At 36.8% G+C, this 23,573-nt stretch overlaps 1 protein-coding gene across 1 annotated transcript; it reads left to right on the top strand.

Annotated features, from left to right (window-relative positions):
* Positions 1-10,841: 10,841 nt before the first annotated feature.
* LOC128035440 (uncharacterized) lies at positions 10,842-12,241 on the top strand. The gene is made up of 5 exons (XM_052625181.1): positions 10,842-10,991; positions 11,033-11,263; positions 11,370-11,480; positions 11,589-11,696; positions 12,113-12,241. Exons 1-5 carry the CDS (start codon positions 10,842-10,844, stop codon positions 12,239-12,241), a joined length of 729 nt encoding a protein of 242 aa, XP_052481141.1.
* The last annotated feature ends 11,332 nt before the right edge of the window (positions 12,242-23,573 follow it).

Here is a 23,573-nt window from a genome sequence, read left to right as displayed (position 1 = left end):
GTAATCCTGACATCGTTCCTCCTAGTGTACTCACATTCAACATAAAACAAAAGCATACAATTCATGTAAGCTCATAAGAACTTATTGAGAGAAACATCTTTTACCTACGCAATAATTGCTCATTTTTACTGATGAATCGTTATGACGATCTCAATGTTCTTGTCTTTCAACTTGTCTCTGGCGAATGCTTTTGTCAAATTCCATTCTCCATTCATTATAGATTAACATGCCTTACTCTGAAATCATTACTTACTCATCAACATCTCCAATACATCCTTTACATTCTTCAATATGATCTTTCATAAATTTTTATCCATTACTTTTCCAGAGGTCCTTACAACCGAAACACCGTTATTCTTGCATACATAACTCTAAGCCATTGTTTTATCACAATTCGTGAATGATCATGTACACAAATAACAAATACATCCTTCAAATATCAAATTTGGAATCCTTACTCAGAAAGCACTTTTCTTAAGTTAACCCATCACCTCTCTATATCTATTCAATTCATTATTCATAATTAAATCATGCTCTTGTTTATTTCTTTATCGTAACCCATAGAGACACTGTTCCTTATTGATCATTCTGATCACACTTGTGAACTATCATTCTGATCACACGATTTAATACAGAGTCTGCGAAAAGAATCATTCATTTAGGGTACACACCATTGAGAGCCTTACTATGGTATGTCACAATGACACTGTTTTCATAATTCGCCATGTAAGTCGTTCTTTCAAAGTGCGTCACAAGGGCTTATCTCTCAGGTTGTTGCCACAAAGGCTATCATTGTAGGGTTCGCCACAGAGGCTATCCCTTCATAATTCGCCACAAAGGTGTTCCTCAGGGTTTGCCGAAAGGGCATTTTCTTTCTTGACGTGTTTGTAATATGGATTTGCCTAGACTCACATTTCGTGAAGTTTTCCCATCATTGTGCTAGAACACGTAGAAATCCCCATTAGGTAATAACCATCATTTAGTCACTTAAAGAGAGTGCTATGACCATGAACTTTTCCTTTTAGATTTCATGTTTGAAAGTCCCGACGGACCCCTTTAGACAATATCACGAAGACAGACACAAACTCGTAACAGAACGTATTACATAGCATACGTCTGAGACACATATACACGGTAATACTTCCCATTACATTACTTGAACTCATCAGATCTTTACCAGATGTATCTATCGTCCTCAACAAACAAACATACAACCACAAATATCCTTAAATAATCTCTTATATAGTCATATACGTATCATACTATAACTTATCAAATTGATACAAACTACACATGCAAACCCTAGAAAACATTCAAACTATAATTTTTTTGGTTTCTATTTCATAGTCCGGTTAATTACCACGGAAATATCTTGTATGAATAGTATACATGCTTGAGTCACTATGGAGACTCACTTGACACCCACAAATAGTAGCTTGAACTTCAGATCCAACAAGGAACTACAATAACCACTGCTTATAAAATAGAAGAACACCATTAAAACTCATTCACAGCCTTTACCATCATCACAAACCCAAATAAACTTTATTAAAGCCTTCTTCAAATTACTATTCACAAACTTATTCCGACATAATCTTTCATAAATTTAACATGCAGAGTCACGATTCTTACTGTAACGCCCTGATTTATTTATTTCTGTATTTGTAAAATTCTGACACAAATGTTTATCTGCTTTAGTGGTTAAGTGTTCTGGGTGTGTGTGTGAGGTCTTAGGTTCATTTCCCACATTTGACAAAACTTTGTTACTTTAGATCCAAGCATTACCCTTATTGAGTGGGCTTGTATAAAACTATCTATTAATTCATATCAGAATGAGCTTGCTTGATCGAGTGGTAAGGGAGTTGGTGTGTTGGAAGTCCTGTGTTCGAATCCCTGCGCAAGTGTGGATGTTATTTTTGCTAAGTTGTTTGATAGAGTTTCGGTGGGCTTGGAATACTGAAGTGGTAGGTTTGGGTTAGTGGGGAGTTAGAGAGATTTTAGGGATGTGGCTAATAATGTTTGTTATTTTATTTTATTGGATTTTAATTTCTCCTTTTTCTAAAATTTTTTACATTTCTAATTTGACGTTCTTTTTTCCCCCATCTCCCACATTGTGTTCTTTTTCTTTCTTTTCCTTGCATTTGGTCAAACGACAAAGTGTTAAGTTTTCGATTTTTTTATCCTTCAGGTGCTTCTAATTGTTAGTGTTGCAGTTAGGTTTTTCATAAGTACCATTTGTTTTTTGTGGTGCGTTAGGGTTTTTCTGTTGTGAGTATTAGATTGCAATTTTCATGAATGTGGAGTTAAATGTTTGGGTTTGGCTGGTTGTGTAGAAGAGGTACTGAAAATGAAAGTTTCGTCAGCAAATTTGGTTTGAGAAGCGTATTTCATCAAAGGTGAGCACTTCGGTGAATTGGGGATCTTAGTGCTATAAAAAGTTTTTGTGTTGATTTAGTATTTTTAATTGAATTATTAGGTTCTGGTGGTCTTGGGATTGCAAGTCCTCCAAAATCGTATTAGGTGTATTTCCAAAATATAAAAAATCAAGCTTCGACAAAAGCCGAAAATCCTTTTTGTCGATGCCACATAGGCGTGTGCCTGGCTGTGTGGTTGGCCGTGTGCGAGACACAACCGTACGTTTGATGAGGGTATGGTTGTGCACAAGACACGACTGTGTGATTACGTGAGTATGGCTGCGTGGGCCACACGGGTTAGGCCAAGTTGGGTGTGTAGGCCACACGGGCATATAAGTTTTGGGCCAGGCCGTGTAGGCCACATGGGTGAGGCCAATCTAGACGTGTGGGCCACATTGGCTAGGCCAATCTGGATGTGTGGGCCATACGAGTGAGGCCAATCTGGGCGTGTGGGCCACATGGGCATGTGGGCCCATAATTTTGAAATTTTCCCTAGGGTCAAATGGGTTGTTCCGATCGACTACGGGCTTACCGTAGGGTCGGTAAAGGCTAATCAAACCCTAAAATTATGTGATCTGATAGTTTGATTTTTTGCTCTGAGTATGACAATGTTATGCATGTTTGATTTTTCTAATAAATATATATTTGATATCTGTATATGAGCATGTAAGCATGATGTTTCTGTATATATGATTGGGGTGGGAATTGTTTTTGTGGAGGAAGTGTTCTGTATGGCGTCCATTGCCTTTGTTTTGGCAGCTTGGCTGCACATTATCTTATATGTGTCGTAATAGCACGATATGGTGTGTAGGGATGGGTGGGTATGTTTTTTAACCCCACATTGTGTAATGGGATGGTCAGAGTTGGTGTGTAGAGGATAAGGGTAGGAGTCTGTATATTTGTTCTGCATATCTGGTTCTGTTGTCTGTATCTGTAAAGGACTCAAGTCCAAATTTGAATCTAAATTCGAATCTGACTTTGTATGTGATATCTGTATGAATGACATGTCTATTTCTGTTGGGTTACACACTGAGTTTACGAAAACTCTCATTTGTTTGTCTGTTTTGTTCAGGTCATCCACATACTTAGGTGGATCGGTGTGACCGAGCCTCACGGTGACCACGAGTTCGTAACTATTGGAGATTTTAATTTTTATTTAATTTATGGTTATTTCTGGGAGTTTTGTAATAATTGGACTCTCTAGACTGTTTTATTTTAATTTTAGGTTTTGGGATTTTTTGATTTAACACTTTAGTTGAGACAATTAGCTAAAAACATGATTTCACTAAAACAAAAGTTTTCTACAAATACGAACGGGATTTCCAAATAACGATTTTATGACTTCCACTGTAATTTATGTTTTATTAACTAAAATAATTAAATAACATTTTCGATAATGACTATAAATGAATAAGAGTTACAAAACTTGAATGATTTATCGAAACGACACAGTTTTCAAAAACACTTATTTGTGACATCTTCGGATACGGTCATAACGTCTAGGTCGGGTTTGGGGCGTTACATTTAGTGGTTTCGGAGCCAAGTTACAAAACTCAGGCTATGAATTTTGGGTTCCAAAATGTTGTTTCAAAAAGAATTGGTTTTCAAATAATTTGGATAATTTTAAGAAAGTATGTGATACACCGAGTCTCCAGCGCTAATCCGGTAAGTATTTATGAATTTAGATAGAAAATTCTGAAAACACTATAGTTAGTACTTTTTGAAACTGTGTTAAGTTAGTTAGAGACTGAAAACTCTGAAAACATTTCTGAACTTCTGATAATTTATGCATAAAATATCTACTAATAAATACTAGAACTGATACATAAAATTTTATAATGTAGATAAAATTTGAATTTACGAGGAGTGCTCGTGAAACTCGCGGTCGTGGTATTCGTGGGCATGGTAGAGGCCATAGGGGGGCTCGAGCTTAGTCTTCTTATTTGGGCAGTATGCCAAATTTAGATACGAGTGAGACACTGATTTCACCTGCTACTGAGACTGGGTCTCAAAGCCACTCGACTAAGGACAACGCATTGTCCCAAGCTATGTTGAGAGTGTTGGATAGGGTCGCTAGACTCCATTCTGGATCTGGGAGTCGTGGGTCGGTAACTGAATGACTTCGGTCCAATAGAGCTGAACTGTTTAGGGGTGTCCTTAGAGTCGCCCCACTGTAGTCGAGTATTGGTTGGAGGCCAATGAGAGTATCATGAATTATATAAACTGTACTCTCGAGCAGAAACTTAAGGGCGCAGTCTCTTTACTTCATGATGAGGCGTATCAGTGGTGGTTATCATCTGAGTAGGGTACTCAGTCGGATTGTCTGAACTGAGATTTCTTTAAGACCACTTTCTAGGGGAAGTATGTGGGAGCGAGCTATGTGGATGCTCGTAGGCGTGAGTTCATGAATCTCACGCAAGGTGATAGATTAGTGGTCGTGTATGAGGTCAATTTTTTGAGGTTGAGCCGCTACGCTCGAGGCATGGTGGCGTCTGAGTATGAGAAATACGTCTATTTTGAGGATGGCTTGAGAGATAATTTTATGGTATTAATTGTTCCACAGAGGGAGCGAGAGTTCGCAGTTTTGGTAGATAAGGTGAAGATCACCGAAAAAGCATGTGGAGCCTAAGAAATGGGATTCGAAGCCCTCTAGTCCTGTTTAGAGGCCTAAGAAATGGGCCAGACCTAATCTGGTGATTGTGGTAGGCGCCATCCAGGCGAGTGTTGAAGGTTTTTAAGGGCTTGTCTGAGGTATGGGTATTTGGAACATCGAATTAGAGAGTGTCCACAGTGCACTGATCAGATGCAAGCTTTAGGACCGGGTTTTGTACAGCCTCAGAGGGCAGTTTAGTAGCCACATAGGGGTTGTTGACCGGCTCGGGGTGGTAATGGTATGGGCCAAGGTTAGAGAGCACCGAGTAGAGGTACTAATTAGACTGAGACGAGGTAGCCTGCATTGGTTTATGCTGCTCGACATCAAGAGGATAGAGATAGTCCTCATATTATCACGGCTACATTTTTTATTTTTGATATACCTTATACTGCTATGACAGAGATAGGTTCTACACACTCCTATGTAGCTAGTACCATTTCTGAAAATCTAGGGATTTATGGTAAGAGTATTTCTAGTGAGATTACTGTATTGATTCTGTTGGGGCAGTCTGTTCGAGTTAATAGACTCTATAAAATTGTTTGGGGCTATATTTTTAGCAAATCTGATGGAGCTTCTGTTTCGGGAGTTCGAATTAATTATGGGTATGAACTGGTTGGTTGAGCACCGAGTTAGTTTGGATTGCGTGACTAAGAGGGTCGTTCTGAGGACCGAGGATGATAAGAAGGTGGTTGTGGTCGGTGAGCATCGAGACTATCTATCTAATGTGATATCTGCTCTTGTGGCTGAGAAATTGGTTCGAAAAGGGTGTGAGGCGTTTATGGCTTTTGTCAGTGTTTCAGTTTCTAGGGATTCTTCTGTCGGGAATATCAGAATAGTGAGGGAGTTTTCGAATGTCTTTCTTGAGGAGTTACTGGGTTTACCTCCGAATCGAGAAGTTGAGTTTAGAATTGAGCTTCTACTGGGTACAGCTTCGGTGTCTATCGCTCTTTACCGAATGGCACCGAAGAAGCTTACGGAACTTAAGACTCAACTTCAAGAGTTTTTGGATCATAGTTTCATTCGTCCTAGTGGGTCTCCATGGGGGGCACTGGTTCTATTTGTAAAGAAGAAGAATGAGACCATGAGGATGTGCATCGACTATTGGCAGTTGAACAAACTGATTGTGAAGAATAAGTATCAACTTTCGAGGATTGACGACCTGTTTAATCAGTTTTGAGGGGCTTCGATGTTCTCGAAAATAGGTCTCTATTCTGGTTATCATTAGCTTAGAGTTAAGGAAGTGGATGTTCATTGTCGAAACCATTTTTAAATTCAAAAAAAGAGAAGAAATAGGGGATCGACTTTGAAAATAAAATGGAAGTTGCCACCGATCCTTTATTGGGGTGTGATCGGCTCACTTAAAAAATGATCTTGGTCTACGAGATTTGAGAAAACAGGTTCGGGAGTCGGTTACACACGGGGAAGGGTTAGCACCCTCGTAACGCCCAAGATTGGTACCGAATCGATTGTTTAATGTCTTAATGTCGAAATTTTAAAAATATTTAAAATATAATCCTTTTATTTTGAATAAAACGAATTGGATGATAAGGCTCGCTTATTTCAAAGAAATAAATTGTCACACTCAATAAGTTAGAGTGCAACATTTTAAATCCTCAAAATTAGGTTTATCTCTTGACCTTTAAAACCTATGCGCTTTGAGAAGGATATCTGATTGTTTGGGTCAAATGGGAAAATCAAAACCCAATAAGTTAGGTTTCGATTTCACAAAATTCCTAAATATCGAATATCGCCTTTATTTTAAAATCGAGATAACAAGATATCCTATCCAGTAAGTTAGGATCCAACATCTTGAAATATCACTTGCTTTATTTTGAAATTGTATGGTTTTAACAAAAAAACACTTGGCTATCTAAATTCATCGAGAAGAATTGAAGTCCAGTAAGTTAGGGCATAATTCTCCCGAGGATCGTGGACACCGAGTATTGTAAAATCTAGGAAAAGGATTTCAAAATTTAAACCATATTAAATGCAATCTTTTGAGCGAATAAAGCGTAGTGGAATAATGTACAATACTAAGCGATGATTTGTAAACAACAATGCATTCTAATGAACTACGAATAATTAGCAAATACAAATAAGTAATACAATACACTCCAGTAATAATCTCATATCCTATATTATATTAACATTCAAAGGCTAATGACTCTTAAGTCAATCAAAGCACCAAATAAATTAGCATTCATAAAATTGTACAAGTTTTTAAAATAACCTAAGAAGTATTATAATTAAAATAAATTTAATGAAATAATATATACATATATGAAAATTTGAAATAACTCAAAATCATAGTTAAATATAAATAAATACCAAATGAAATAATGGTATCCAAATAAATTTGAAAGCAAATATTATAATAGAAGAAGATAATATACATCTATTAATTTAAATAAGTAATATCTGTGAAAAAAAATCAAAATGGATAATAACATATAATAATATATAAAAAGATAAAATAAGTGAAATATAACCAAGTAGGTTTTTTAAAATGAAATAAATTACATATATGAAAGGAAAATGTTGGTTTAAAACATATAAATACATTTAAAAGACAACTTTAAGATCAATAATTATAATAATAAGAAATCAATTATATGTATGTGAGATAAAAAATAATTTTAATAAAAGATATATATAGATAAAATATTATATATGAATGACTTTTAAGAAGTATAAATATATGAACATATTTAAAAGAAACCTTAACATTAATAATTAATAAATCAATAATATATAGACTAAACATAATTTAATATAAATAATATTACATAAAATGTTTAAAAATGAATCAAAGAAAATATAAAAATATATATATATACGAACATATCAAAATTACATAAAAATATATATAAAAATATGTTAAACTTAAATAATAGTAATAATACATAGTAAATAATAATATATGTGAAATTTAGAATAATAATATAAGAGAAAAAAAAGTCATTAAATTAAATTTAAGGTTGAATGTATAAAAATAAAACAATACACGTTTAAAGAAAGAAAAAAAATAAAAACAAAAACATTAAGGTGAAATAATAAGGATTAAATTAGAAATTACACATAATTAAAGGGAAAAATATCGAAAACAGAATAAAATAGCAGGTCAAAGCGTGACGTCCGGATAACATGGGGACCAAATGAAAAATATTTCCCGTGCCCCAAAACGCAGCATCTTTGCACGGACCAAATCGGAATGAACAAAAAAATGCATGGCCAAATTTAAACGAAATATAAAGATTTATTTGAATGCATCATGAAAAGTGAGGGACTAAGTGTGCAAATAACCCAATTAAAGTAAAACGCGCGGATCTGAGATTGGATCGGGTCAGGTAATCGGGTCATAGGCCTTAAGCGGCGTCGTTTGGAATTTCTATTTAAACCAAATTTTCTTAAAAAAAACATTTGACAGCTCTTGAAATAAAAAAAAACTGAGGCTTCTCTGCTAGGGTTTCGGCCCTAGCTCTTTACACCGCTCCTCCTCCGCAATTCCACCGTGAACGGTGGTCGAAGCCTCACCACAAAGGGCTTTCCGGCTCTTTTTCGCGCGGATTCGAGGGCGTCTCCAGGTAAGACCTCTAATTCCCTCCTTTTTTCTTTTATTTGCTCTCTATATATACTTATATATGAGGCTAATAACAAACGGAAAAATAAAGAAAAGACATCGGAGAAGAAAACAGAACGGAAGAAAAAGAAAACCTTCTTTTTTGTATTGATTTTCTGCATATATTTGATACCGTATGCGTGAGGGTTCTCCTCCTTTTTTACAAATGCTAAAAAATGGCTTTTATATAGCCGAATCAAAAAGAAAAGAGAACAAATAAATCAAAATACATCTATTTTTCTCTGCCCTCTTTTCCTATTTTCTTTTTTGTTGCTCTTTTTTGTTTTATATTCCTTTTGCTGCTTGTTTGTTTGTCCTTTGCAGGTGCATGGAGTGTACGGAGGCGCGTGTAGGGAGCGGCTCGGGGCGTGGTTTGGTTGCTGCGGCGCTTGAAGCCTAATGTTGCTAGGGTTCTTTGCTCCTGTTTTGCGTTTTGGGCTCATTGGACTAAAGGGTTTTTTGGCTAGTGGGTTTGATGTAATTTGGGTCATCAGGCTTAATGTATTTAGGTAATTTAGGTTAGATTAATTGGGCTATCAGTTTGTAAATGGACTATTTTATGGGACATTTATTATATTTATTTGGTTTTTGCAATGTATGTGGGCTGGGCATAAATTGAGTAATACATTCATAAGATGACATTTATGACTCGTGATGGGCACTACGAGTTCCTAGTTATGCCTTTTGGTCTAACGAATGCTCTGGCTACATTTATGGATTTGTTGAACCAAGTTTTTTAGCAGTATCTGGATCATTTCATCATAGTCTTCGTCGACGATATTCTGGAGTACTTTACGACTAAGGATGAGCATGATGAACATCTTAGAGTAGTGCTTCAGATACTCCGAGGAAAATAGCTCTACGCTAAGTTGAGGAAATGTGAGTTCTGGTTGCGAGAGGTAACTTTTCTGGTTTACGTGGTTTCAGTGGAGGGGATTCGAGTTTATCCTAGGAAGATTGAAGTGGTGCTGAATTGAAAATGGCCTAAGAACGTATTTGAGATTTGCAATTTTCTGGCCTTATGGGATATTATCGATGATTTGTTGAGAGGTTTTCTCTAATTGTAGCTCATTTGACTATACTTCTGCGCAAGGGTGTTCCTTTTGTTTGGACTGATGGACAACAATAGAGCTTCAAGTAGCTCAAGTCTGTTCTGACTTAGGCTCCTATTCTAATACAACCAGAAACTGGTAAAGAGTTTGTAGTGTACAGTGATGTGTCGCACGTTGATTTGGGATGTGTATTAATGCAAGATGGTAAGGTTGTAGCTTATGCGTCTCGTTAGCTTAAGACACACAAAAGGGGATTATCCGATACATGATCTCGAGTTGGCTACTATGGTATTTGGTTTAAAAGTTTAGATGCACTATCTTTTTGGTGAGAGGTGTATTATCTAGACTGATCACAAGAGCCTCAAGTATCTCCTTACCTAGTAGAAGTTAAATCTTAGATAGTGTCGATGGATTGAGTTGCTCAAAGATTATGACTGGACGATAGAGTATCATCCTAATAAGGACAAGGTGGTGGTCGATGGTCTCAGTTGTAGAACGATGACTGATTTGAAAGTGATGTTCACTTATCTTAGTCTGTTTAAGAAAGGAGGTCTGTTAGCCGAGTTGCAAGTGAATCCGATTTGGATTGATCAAATTTGGGATAAGCAGTTAGGGGATGAGTCTATAGGGATGAGTACTTCTGATTTTGGACTGAATAAGGATAGAGTTTTGTGTTTTTGAGATCAGATTTGTGTGTCGAATGATTCTAATCTGAAGGAGCCGTATATTAGCCCTTATGTTATGCATCGGGATAAGAAGTTAGGGATGAGTCTATGGGTTTATGGTTTCGTCAGATTGAAAGTGGCAGTACTTCTGATTTTGGACTGAATAAGGATAGATTTTTTTGTTTTTGAGGTCAAATTTGTGTGCCAAATGATTCTGATCTGAGGGAGGCGTATATTAGCCCTTATGCTATGCATCCCGATGGTAATAAGAGGTATTAGGATCTCCATGAGCTGTACTGGTGGCCAAGTTTGAAGCGTGAGGTTATGAATTTCGTTGCTCATTGTCTGACGTGCCGACAAGTTAAGGCTGAGCACTAATTGCCTTCGGGTTTACTTTAACCCGTTAAGATTCCTTTATGAAAGCGGGAACTAGTGACGATGGATTTCGTTAGTGAGTTGCCATTGACACCCACTAAAAAGGATTCTATTTGGGTCATCGTGGATCAATTGACCAAGTCCGAGCATTTTTTTCCAGTTTGGACGGACTACTGTCTGCAGAAGTTAGCGAAGCTCTATATCTCTGAGATTGTAAGATTGCATGGGGTTTCTGTTTTGATAATTTCTGATAGAGATCCTCTCTTCACTTTTCAATTTTAGAAGAAATTGCACGAAGCTCTAGGTTCAAGATTAGACTTCAGTATTGCGTTCCATCCTCAGATTGTGGTCAATCTGAGAGGGTGATTCAGATACTAGAGGATATGCTTCGGATTTGTGTGATAGATTCCCAAGGTAGTTGGGAGGATTTTCTGCCGCTAGCTAAGTTCACCTACAATAACAGTTTCCAGCCTAGCATCCAGATGGCACCTTACGAGGCTTTGTATGGTCGTAAGTGTCGTACTCCGCTATGTTGGACTGAGTTGGGTAAGCGGCGAATTTTGGGTCCTGAGTTGGTTTTTGAGACTAAAGATAAAGTCCAATGCGGATCGTCTGAAGATGGTTTCTGATAGACAGAAGTCCTATGCGGATCTGAAAGGGAGAGATATTGAGTACTCTATGGGTGACCTTGTATTTCTTAAGGTTTCCCCGTGGAAGAAAGTTCTAGGATTCGGTCGTAAGGGCAAGTTGAGCCCTAGGTTCATTGGGTCGTATTGAATTTTGAAGTGTGTGGGACTGGTCGCATATCAGTTGGAGCTGCCTCCAGAGTTGGATTGTATCCATGATGTGTTTCACGTCTCGATGTTGAGGTGGTATCGGTCTGATCCTTCTCACGTTGTCTCTATTGAGGAGATTGAGGTTAGACCAAATTTGACTTTTGAGGAGAAGTCGATTAAAATTTTGGATAGAGATATTAAGGTTCTGAGGAGAAAGTCCATTCTGTTAGTAAAGGTTCTGTGGCGAAATCATCGCACTGAGGAAGCCACGTGGGAACCTGAGGACTCGATGCGTCAACAATATCCTCATCTATTCTGATCAGGTAAATTTCGAGGTCGAAATTTCTTTTAGGGGGTAGAGTTGTAACGCGCAGATTTCTTTCTTTCTGTATCTGTAAAATTCTGACACAAATGTGTGTCTGCTTCAGTGGTTAAGTGTTCTGGGTGTGTGTGTAAGGTCTTCGGTTCAATTCTCACTTTTGGCAAAACTTTGTTATTTTAGATCTAAGCCTTACCCTTATTGAGTGGGCTTGTATAAAGTCTGTTAATCTATATCAGAATGAGCCTGCTGGTTTGAGTGGTAAGGGAGTTGATGTGTTGGAGGCCTTGTGTTCGAATCCCTGCGCTAGTGTGGATGTTATTTTTGCTCGGTTGTCTGATAGAGTTTCGATGGGTATAGAATACTGAAGTAGTAGATTTGGGTTAGTGGGGAGTTAGAGAGATTTTAGGGATGTGCCTAATAATGTTAGTTATTTTATTTTATTGGATTTTAATTTTCATTTTTTCAAAAATTTTTGCCTTTTCCAATTTGACATTCTTTTTCCTCTATCTCCCACATTGTGTTCTTTTTCTTTCTTTTCCTTGCGTTTGGTCAAATGACAGAGTGGTAAGTTTTTTATTTTGTTTTATCATTTGAGTACTTCTAATCGAGCTCCGACGAAAGCCGAAAACCTTACTATTGACGCCACACGAGCGTGTGTCTGGCTATGTGGTTGGCCGTGTGCGAGACATGACCGTGTGTTTGACGAGGGCATGTCCATGTAGAAGACACGGTCGTTTGATGGGGTGAGTGTGGCCGTGTGGGCCACATGAGTTAGACCAAGTTGGGCGTGTGGGCCACACGAGTGAGGCCAATCTGCACAAGGGCGTGTAGATTTTGGGACAGGCCGTGTGGGCCACACAGGTGAGGCCAACCTGAGTGTGTGGGTCACACTAGCGTGTAAGGTCGGTAAGTGTTAACCAAACCCTAGAATTATGTTATCTGATAGTTTGATATTCTACTCTAAATATGACACTGTTATACTTGTCTGATTATTCTGTTAAATATATATTTGATATATGTATATGAGTATGCAAACATGATGTTTCTATATATATGATTGGGGTGGGAATTGTTTTTGTGGAGGAAGTGTTCTGTATGGCGTCCATTGCCCATATTCTGGCATCTTGGCTGCACATTATCTGATATGTGTCGTAATGGCACAATATGGTGTGTAGGGATGGGTGGGTGTTTTTTTAACCGCACATGGTCTATTTCTGTATATTTGGTTCTATTATTTGTATCTGTAAAGGACTTAAGTCCGAATCTGAATCTGACTATGTATGTGATATCTGTACGAATGACATGTCTATTTCTGTTGGGTTACACACTGAGTTGACGAAAACTCACATCTATTTGTCTGTTCTGTTCAGGTAATCCAAGGACTTAGGCGGATCGGTCTGACGGAGCCTCATGGTGACCATAAGTTCATAACTGTTTAAGATTTTGATTTTTATTTAATTTAAGGTTTATTTCTAGGAGTTTTGTAATAATTGGACTCTCCAGACTGTTTTGGTTTAATTTTAGGTTTTGGGATTTTTCCATTTAACACTTTAGTTGAGACGATTAGCTAAAAACATGATTCACTAAAACAAAGGTTTTCTGAAAATACGAACGGGGTTTCCATATATAACGATTTTATGACTTCTGCTGTAATTTATGTTTTATCAACTAAAATAATTAAATAACATTTTCGATAATCATTATAAATGAATAAGAGTTACAAAACTTGAATGATTTATCAAAACAACACAGTTTTCAAAAACCCTTCTTTGTGACATCTCTGGATATGGCTATAACGTCTAGGTCGGATTTGGGGCGTTACACTTACCTTAACATCGAGTAGTCACTAACAAAGATCCTTATTTACAACTGTAACTTAGAGAGAATGTAATAGTTTAGTTTTTTTTTAAGATTTGGATAGCAGTGCTTGTTAAAGAAGAAATAAGAAAACTCCATCATTCTTTAACTTGATTATCCATTAGTGTATTCCAATTTTTTATTGGGACTTGACAAATTTCACATCCTTACTAAATTGTCTTATTCAAGGTCTACAGCTTTTGAGAAACCTAATTGAGTATCCCCTTATCTTTTAATTATCCTGTTTCACATTCAGTTGGTTTCTAATCAGCATACCTTGCACTTAACTTGTACAATATTACAATAACATGGTGCACTATACTTCTGACGTGAACCTATACCCTTTATACCGTTTTACTTGGCCACTATCTTATTCCAACTAACATAGAAATCTGACATAGAACCTTCGTAAAGTTAAACACATAACTATATATGCCTACTCCATACACCAAAAGATGTACTTGGGCGAATAATACTTCGCGAATCATACTACATTAGGACTATACGCCAAACATTGTACCCGCCAGAACTGGGGTGTTACAAGTTAAGTACTAAAATTACAAAGATTTCAATTTGGATGACCAAAATAAAAGCGTCTTAAAATTTGGTTAACCAACTAAGTAGTTTACCTTTATTATATTACAAGGTTTAGCACTCAAAACTGATGTGGACAACTTAGTTAATTAACACACGAACAATTTACTTTTACATTAAATTATTATATTTTTTTGAATGATTTTAAATAAATAACACTAATATTTATTTGAACTTTATCTAAACATATTTCATATAATGTCATATAATAAAAATTGATAAATGTAGGCTTAAGGCTATATAAGCCCCTAAACTTAAGCGAAGAAATCAATTAAGCTTGTAACCTTCCCAACCCAAACTACACGTTAGACCTGAATTCGAAAGATTACATTGGCCACCGAAATGGCTTACTAGAACTATCAGAGTTTTAAAAGTAGTTGTTTAAAATATTTGCTTTAATTTCTAAAGAAAACTTAGTATGTTTCAAACGATTACGATTTAGTTTCAAAAACCTGTTGATGTACAACCAGTATTTTAAAAAAAATAGTTTGTAGACAAGCTGCCACTTGTCGTGGATGCACAACGTATTTGTAAATAAAAGCTGTCAGTAATTTTTGGATGAACCACCAGTAATATGTAGATAAACTGCCACTTGTTGTAGGTGTACAACATATTTATAGATAAAAGGTGTCAGTAACTTGTGGATGAACCACCAGTGTTGTAGATTATTAAACTGCTAGTACTTCCTCCATACAATCGTCCCACCCTATGTAGTGCAATATGACATACCTGAAACACTATCATGTAAAAATGGTAGACATGTTTAACATGTTTTCAGTTCAACAGTAGCATTAGAAATGATTATCATGTATTCAGTTCAACAGTAACAGTAGGCAAGCTTAACATGTATTTGGTAAAACAGTGGTATGAATAACAATAACAGTTCATTAGAAATACAACAACAATAAACATGTATCGTTCACATATCAAACATTATAACAATAGCAATTCAGTTATCAATTCATTTATTCTAGCATATTCATAATATCAGGGACTCAATGAAGTGAATAAAATCTCTAAAAGTAATTCGGGGATTATACAGGGGCTAAATTGAACAATTCATAAAATTTTGGGTAAAATTGTAAAATAGGGGTCACACTTACACGGCCATGTGGCAGGCCGTATGGAAGAGCTATGGTCGCATGGTTTATGTACTAGCCTAAAGTTTGCAGGGCACATGGCCGTGTGGAGGGCCGTGTGGTCTACACGCCAGTGTAGGAGACCATGTGACCCTATTCCTATACATGATCACCATTGATTCAATTGGGATAGAACACATACCTTTCGCTGAGGGTCTGATCAATATACCTCATGCTCAGCTCTGGTCCAATTCACCTAAATTAGGTCCTTCAAACGATTTTTACACATTAATTAATGGTTTATTTCAATGTTTGTAAAGAATTTATCAAGATTTCAAATGGATTGATTGATCAAATTAAATATTAACGTTTGGGGATTTGGACAGTAGGGTTACTGAATCGAATCATAGGAATGAGATGTACTTATCGATTCCTGGCAAGAAAAAAAATGTTATTGATGAATAATACTAATACAGTAGGAAAACAATTAAATGAGGAATAATTTTTATTTGAGAGAGCAAAAATAATTTTCAGCAAAATGGTGAAAAATATGATAAAAATGAGAAGAAAGAAAAGAAAGAAGAGAAATAGAACAGATGGAAACAAAATTCTAAATGGGATTGAAAAGAGAGCAAAATCCTAGTTTAATTAGAAAAGAATGGTTAAATAGTCTAGGGTTTGAAACCCTAGGGCGATATCCCAAAGTTTTGGGTCAAAATTAAAAAAGGAAGGGGGAAGAGTGTGGCTTAAACTTGGATCAATGGGAAAGATACTAACATTTTAACCATTATGCCTAAGGCCTATGTCTTATCTCGATTTTAATCCCGGGAATATATATTTCAGTGTGGTTTTTATCCTAGGTTGTTTAAAATAAAAGGAAGAAAAATGGGAGAAGGGTAGCTCTAACCTAAGACCTCTAAGGAGGTCACAATCTACTTAACCATCAAGCCTAATTCATTTCTTGGTTAATTATTTCAATTAACCCCCTATAGTTTGAGGCATGACAACTCTCCCCTCCATAAAGAAATTTTGTCCTCGAAATTTTCTTGGTTCGAACAGATGAGGATACTATTGACGAAAAGTATCTTTCAGTTCCCATGTTGCCTCCATCGTGCCATGTTTCTGCCACAAAAGTTTAACAAGTGGGATTCATTTCCTTCTCTAAAATTTATCTTCATGATCTAGAATTTGTATGGGTTCCTCCTCAAAAGACAAATCTGATCTTACCTCGATTTCCTCGATTGGAACAATATGGGAAGGGCCAGATCGGTATCGTCTCAACATAGAGACGTGGAATACATCATGGATGCGATCTAGTTTAGGAGGTAATTCTAATTGGTATGTAATTGGACGGACTCTCTTAAGGACTTTGTAGGGTTCGAAGAACCAATGACTTAAGTTGCCTTTTCGTGTGAACCTTAACAGTTTCCGCCATGAGGACACTATTAGGAAAATTTGATCTCCAAAACTATATTCAATGTATTTTCATTTTAAGTTTACATATGACTTCTGCCAATCTGAAGCCGCTTTTAGTCTATCTTGGATTAATCTAATTTTCCCCTTAGACTCTTGTACCACTTCTGGACCCAAAATTTTCCTTTTACCAAATTCGGTCAAACATAGTGGTGTTCGACACTTGTGACCATACAAGACTTCATAAGGTTCCATTTGAATGTTTTATTGAAAGCTATTATTATAGGCAAATTCTGCTAAAGGCAAATGTTCCTGCCAACTACCACAAAATTCGATAGTGCAATCCCTTAGCATATCTTCCAATTTTTGAATGAACTGCTCAAACTGTCCATCAGTTTGCAGATCGAAAGCAGTGTTAAAATCCAAGCAAGTACCCAATGCCTCATGCAACTTCTTCCAAAATCGAGATGTGAAACGGGGATCTCGATTTAAAATAATTGATACGGGTACCCTATGCAACCTTACAATCTCTGAAATATATAAATTATCAAGGTTTTATAAAGAACAATTCATGCCGATAGTTAAGAAATGAGCTAACTTAGTCAGTCTACTATTACCCATATTGAATATTTCTTAATGAGTGTTAAAGGTAACCTACTAACAAAGTCTATCGTTATTCGCTCTCACTTCCACTGCGGTATTTTAATCGATTGTAATAGATCGAAAGGGGACTGGTGTTCAGCTTTCAATAGCTGACACGTTAGACACTTAGCTACATATCCAGTCACCTCACGTTTCAGTCCAGGCCACCAATATAGTTCATTTAAATCTCGATACATCTTATTTCCTCTGGGATGCATGACATATGGGCTAGCATGTGCTTCCCAAAGTATGGTCTGTTTTAGATCCTTATCGTTTGACACACAATACCTCCCATTGAAGCACCAAATACCATCATCATTGAACCTAAAATCTTCAATTTTGTCGTCCTCTACTTACTTAATCCTTAGCAATAATGACACATCTAAGGTTGTTTAACCTTAATCTCACTAGCTAAGGTAGGTTTCACTTGTAGTTTAGCTAGTAAACCTCCATCATACACTAGACTTAACATGAAAAACATTTTTGTTAGGTCGATCATCTGTTTTCTAATTAGAGAAGATAATCCTTTAACAAAAACATAATCCTTTAACAATTCTATCCACCTTTGTTGCTTAGGTTCAACTTTTTTTAGGGAAAGAAGATACTTGAGACTTTTATGATCAATATAGATATAGAACTTCTCACCATACAACTAGTGTCTTAAGATTTTTAAAACAAATACCATCTTTTCCTGATTTAAGTTGAATCAATAGGAGAGCTTGAGTTAACATAGCTTTTAGCTTTTCAAAGATAGCTTGTTGATTTTTCGTCCATTTAAACATAACCTTCTTTCTCAAGAACTTAGTTAATGGAGCGGCATTCAGAGAGAAACCTTCAACAAATCTACTCTAGTACCTGACTAAACTAAAGAAACTTCAGATTTCGGAAACATTTTTAGGTTGTTTCCATTCTAGGATGGCCTTTATATTTTTCGGATCTACATAAATACCCTAACTTCCTTAAGCTAGATTTTGCATTTACTTAGTTTGGCATACAGTTTCTTTTCACAGAGGATTTCTAGAATTTTCTTAAAGTGTTCATCATGTTTGGTTTTAGTTTTAGAATAAACTAAGATGTCGTCGATGAACACAACAACGAGCTGATCAAAGAAAGGATGGAACACTCGGTTCATTAAATCCATAAACACAGTAGGAGCGTTGGTTAATCCAAAAGGTATTACTAGAAATTTATAATAACCATATTGAGTACTAAATACGGTTTTGGGCACATCCGGGTCCTTTACGTTTAGTTGATAATACCCGGACCTTAAATTTACCATAGAAAACACCGTCGCACCTCAAAATTGATTGAATAAGTCGTCGATCCTAGGCAAGGGATATTTATTCTTAATGGCTAGTTTATTCAATTGATGATAATCAATGCACAACCTTAAGGATCCATCTTTATTTTTGAAAAACAGGACCGGAACTCCCCATAGAGAAACACCAGGTCTAATAAACCTACAATCCAAAAGCTCCTAAAGTTGAATTTTTAATTCGTAAAGCTCTTTAGGTGCCATGTGGTAGGGACAATGGACACCGAGGCAGTTCCTGATAATAATTTAATTTCAAATTCTACATCAGGATCTGAAGGTAACCTTGGTATCTCATTAGGAAACACATCTAGGGATTCCCTAACTATTTGGATACTATCTATGACAGAGTTATTTGTATTTACATCTAACATATAGGCTAAATAAGCCTCACACCCCTTTCGAATTAACTTCTAGACAACCATAGTGAAAATTACATTGGATAAATAGTTTCATTGCTCCCCAACCATAACAATCTCACTACCCTGAACTATTTTCAAGGTACTCTCTTAAAGGCACAATCTAGGCAAACTTGGTGTTCCACTAACCAATCATATCCATAATTAAATCAAACTCTCCAAAAAGGTAATTCCATAAGGTCAACAAAAAACACTACACTCTGAACCTTCAAAGGACATCTCCTATAGATCTTATTTACAATAATTGATTGTGTAATACCCCAAACTCGGCCTACACGTTATGCCCAAATCTGGCGATGTCACATGGAAAAGGATTTAAAGACAATATTGCCGAGTTTAAAAATGGTTACAGTAAGTTAGCTTTTATTTAATTCGAAAAAACTAGTTGATTTGCTTTAAAACTTGTCTTTGAGCAGAAGCTTTTGTAACCCATTAATTTAGGGAAAATCATTTCTATTTACGAAAAACCTTAGTTTTTTAGAAAAAATCGTGTTTTGCGGAGTTGCAGTTTAAAAAAAAACCATAAAAACAGTATAAAGTCCCAAATTTAAAGCAAACCAGTCCATAGTCCAAAAGATGCATCAAAAACCCTAAATAAGTAATAAATTCTAGGCATTAACAGAAAGCAGTCTAAAATTTACGTGTGGCCATCATTGAGTCCTCCGTTGTACCGACCAGTCAAGTCTAAAGATTACCTGTACAGATTAAACAGAGAAAGGGTGAATTTTCGCAAACTCAGTGTGTAATCCCGACAGAAAACATGTATACAGATAATCAACAGAATTCAGTTAGATACAGTCTAGAGCCTGTGTCCATCACAGAATCAGTTTGGGCCTTAGCCCATTCAGATAAAGTCTCAAAAATACATTAGGGCCTTGGCCCATATCAGATACAAATGCAGGTACACTAAAATAGAATCATACCCACCAGCCTCTACACACCATCTTCGTCCAACCCAACAAAACATGTGGGGATTAAATCAACCCACCCATCCCTACACACCATGCTATACCGAAATGCGACACATAGTCAGAAGGTTGCAACTGAGATACTAGATAACAGGCTTAATAGCCTTTCAGACACTTCATCCAAATATCATCAACCCAACCCAATGCAATGCAACATACAAAATATGTCATGCCATTATGTAATTAATAATATATACATTTAGATATCATAAGTCATGCTAAATATAGAAATCAGACAGACAGATCACACATATAGGGGTCTAAATTAAGCATACCGGACCCTATAGTAGGTCCACAGTCGACTTGGGCGACCCGTGCAACCTTACAGAACTTTTCACAAAAATGGACTCACACGCCCATGTGGCCCACTCGGCCGAAATTGACCTTGGCAACGTGATCCATTTTTAATGTAACCCGTGCTAGTTAATTATTCATATATGCTTTCACTATTTACTTATATGCTCCTTCAAAGTTGTCTACTTGAGTTACTGTTACTAAATTATTTGTATCTGGAGATACAGAATTCCGAATCAAGATCCGATTGATGTATTTGAAACTAAACTCAAACATCATTATACCATAAAATTTCCAGAATTTTTGGTTTAGCTAATAAGTACAGTAAAATCTTCAAACTTACCCCTGTTCTGCTATTTGGCAGTTTCGTCCCTTCTTTGCTAAAAATTAATTGTCTCTTAGTATAAAATTTGGATGATGTTTCCATTTATTTATATTGAAAATAGACTCATTAATAATTTAAACATGTAAATTTTAACACCTAATTATTTTTCTCCAATTTTTGATGATTTTCTAAATTTAGAACAGGGGAACCCGAATTCATTCTAATCTTGTCTCACAAAGTTTATTATATCTCACGATTTATAATTCCATTACTTACACTGTTTCTTCTATGAGAAACAAGACTCAATAAGGTTTAATTTCATATTTTTTTCATTCTCTAATTCGATTTCCACTATTTATGACGATTTTTCAAAGTTAGCCTACTGCTGCTGTCCAAACAGCAAGCAATTTCGGCTTTTCGTGGAATCCTTTTTTTTTTTGCGTTTCAGGTACACACCTGGTTTGTTTGATGCTAAAACAGTCCCCGAGCACTCCAAAGCCTTTAATCAAGATACTCAACATCAATTTAATGGATTTACAAATGAATTGACAACCAAGAACAAATAGAAACCCAACTTACCACCAGCGATAACCCTCCGTTTAATTATTGTTAAGAAGAGAACACTGAATTCACCAGTCCGAGCCTCCCCCTACGCCCAAATCGCATAGAAAAAAAACATTACCACTTTAGTCGCTAAGAGATTCATGACAGAAACAAAGAGAAACACTTACCGAAACTAAGAGAGCACTAACCGTGTGTGAAAATGAAGGAAAATAAATCGATTAGGGAAAAATCAAGAAGAAGAAAAAGAAGCGAAAGATGGAAAAGCTCATAGAATTTCGACAAGAGGAGAGGGGGAAGAATAGACGGCAGAATTTTTTTTGGAAAAGAGAGTCAGAATTCGGTTATGGGAAAAAAATAAAATAAAATCCCGATAACCCCCAAAATCCCTTAATCTTCTCCCTTAATTCCAACTATACATCCACTACTCAGAATCCCCCTATTACACAACTTTATCCCCGAAATCTAAGCAAAAAAAATAATACCCTTGCCTGCATAGGGATTCGAACACAATACCTTCACCATAATAACACACCATTTAACCACCATCTTGAACAAGAGTAAGACCTAATTCATTAAAAATACCAAAATTTGCCCAAGCGAAGGCTCGAACTTGGGACCTCCCAAACACTCCCAGAACAAATAACTACTAAAGTTGACAGATATTTGTGTCATTTTCACAATAACGAACCCGCCTAAAAGAAATTTCGTCCTCAAAATTTTACCTGATCAGAACAGATGAGGATATTGCTGACACATCGCATCCTTAGGCTCTCACGTGGCCTCTTTAGTGCTATGATTGCGCCATAAAACCTTCACTAAGGGAATAGAATTTTTTCGAAGGACATTTACATCACACTCTAGAATCTGAACCGGCTCGTCCTCGAAGGTCAAGTCTAGCCTAACCTTAATCTCCTAAACAGAAACAACATGCGTGGGATCAGAACGGTAGTGCCTCAACATTAAGACGTGAAAAACATCATGAATGCGGTCCAACTCCAGAGGTAACTCCAACTGATAAGCGAAAGGTCCTACACGTTTCAGAATGCTATAAGGTCTAATAAACCGATGGCTCAGCTTGCCCTAGCGACCGAACCTCAGAATGTTTTTCCATGGCGAGACCTTAAAAAAACTATGTCCCCCACAAAATACTCGATCTCATGCCTCTTCAAATCCACGTACGATTTCTGCCTATCAGAAGCCGCTTTCAAAGGATCCCGAATTAATCTAACCTTATCCTCTGTCTCAGAGACCAACTCAGGACCCAGAACACGTCGCTCGCCCAACTTAGTCCAACATAAAGGAGTGTGACACTTACGACCGTACAGTGCCTCGTAATGTGTCATTTGGATGCTAGACTAGTAGCTATTATTGTAGGAAAACTCTGCTAATGGCACGTACTGCTTCCAACTACCTTGAAAATCAATAACACAGCTTCTCAACATGTCCTCTAGTATTTGAATCACCCGCTCCGACTGACCATCTGTCTGATGATAGAATGTAGTACTGAAGTCTAATTTGAACCTAGAGCCTCATAAAGCTTCTTCCAGAACCGAGACGTGAAACGAGGATCCCGATCAGAAATGATTGAGAAAGGTACCCGATGCAGTCTCACTATTTCTGATATGTAGAGCTTAGCTAATTTCTGAAGAGAAAAGTCTGTCCTTTCCGGGATGAAGTGAGCAGACTTAGTCAATCGATCCACGATGACCTGGACAGAATCCTTCCTAGTGGGTGTTAGAGGCAACTGACTAACGGAGTCCATCGTTACTCGCTCTCATTTTCATAACGGTATCTTAACCGGCTGCAGTAAACCCGAAGGTAACTGATGCTCAGTCTTAACCTACTGACAAGTCAAACAGCGAGCAACAAAGTCGGTAACCTCGCGCTTCAACCCTGGCCACCAGTACAATTCTCAAAGATCTTAGTACATCTTGCTCCCGTCGGGATGCATAGTATAGGGACTACCATGCGTCTCTATCAGAATTGACTGCCTTCAATCCTCATCATTCGGTACACAAATCTGACCACGAAAATAAAGTACCCCATCACTGTTTATCCCAAAATTAGTAGTGCCACCATTCTCAACCTGACAAAAACACAACCTGAGAGACTTATCCCCCAACTGTTTACCTCAAATCTCTTCAATCCATGTCAATTTGACCTGAAGTTCTGCCAACAGACTTCCATCATCGAATAAGCTAAGTCGAGTGAACATCGCTCTCAAATCAGT

This window comes from Gossypium raimondii, chromosome 12 (assembly GCF_025698545.1).
Source record: "Gossypium raimondii isolate GPD5lz chromosome 12, ASM2569854v1, whole genome shotgun sequence".
Classification (NCBI taxonomy): domain Eukaryota; kingdom Viridiplantae; phylum Streptophyta; class Magnoliopsida; order Malvales; family Malvaceae; genus Gossypium; species Gossypium raimondii.
This window is presented reverse-complemented; position numbering and strand designations above follow the sequence as displayed.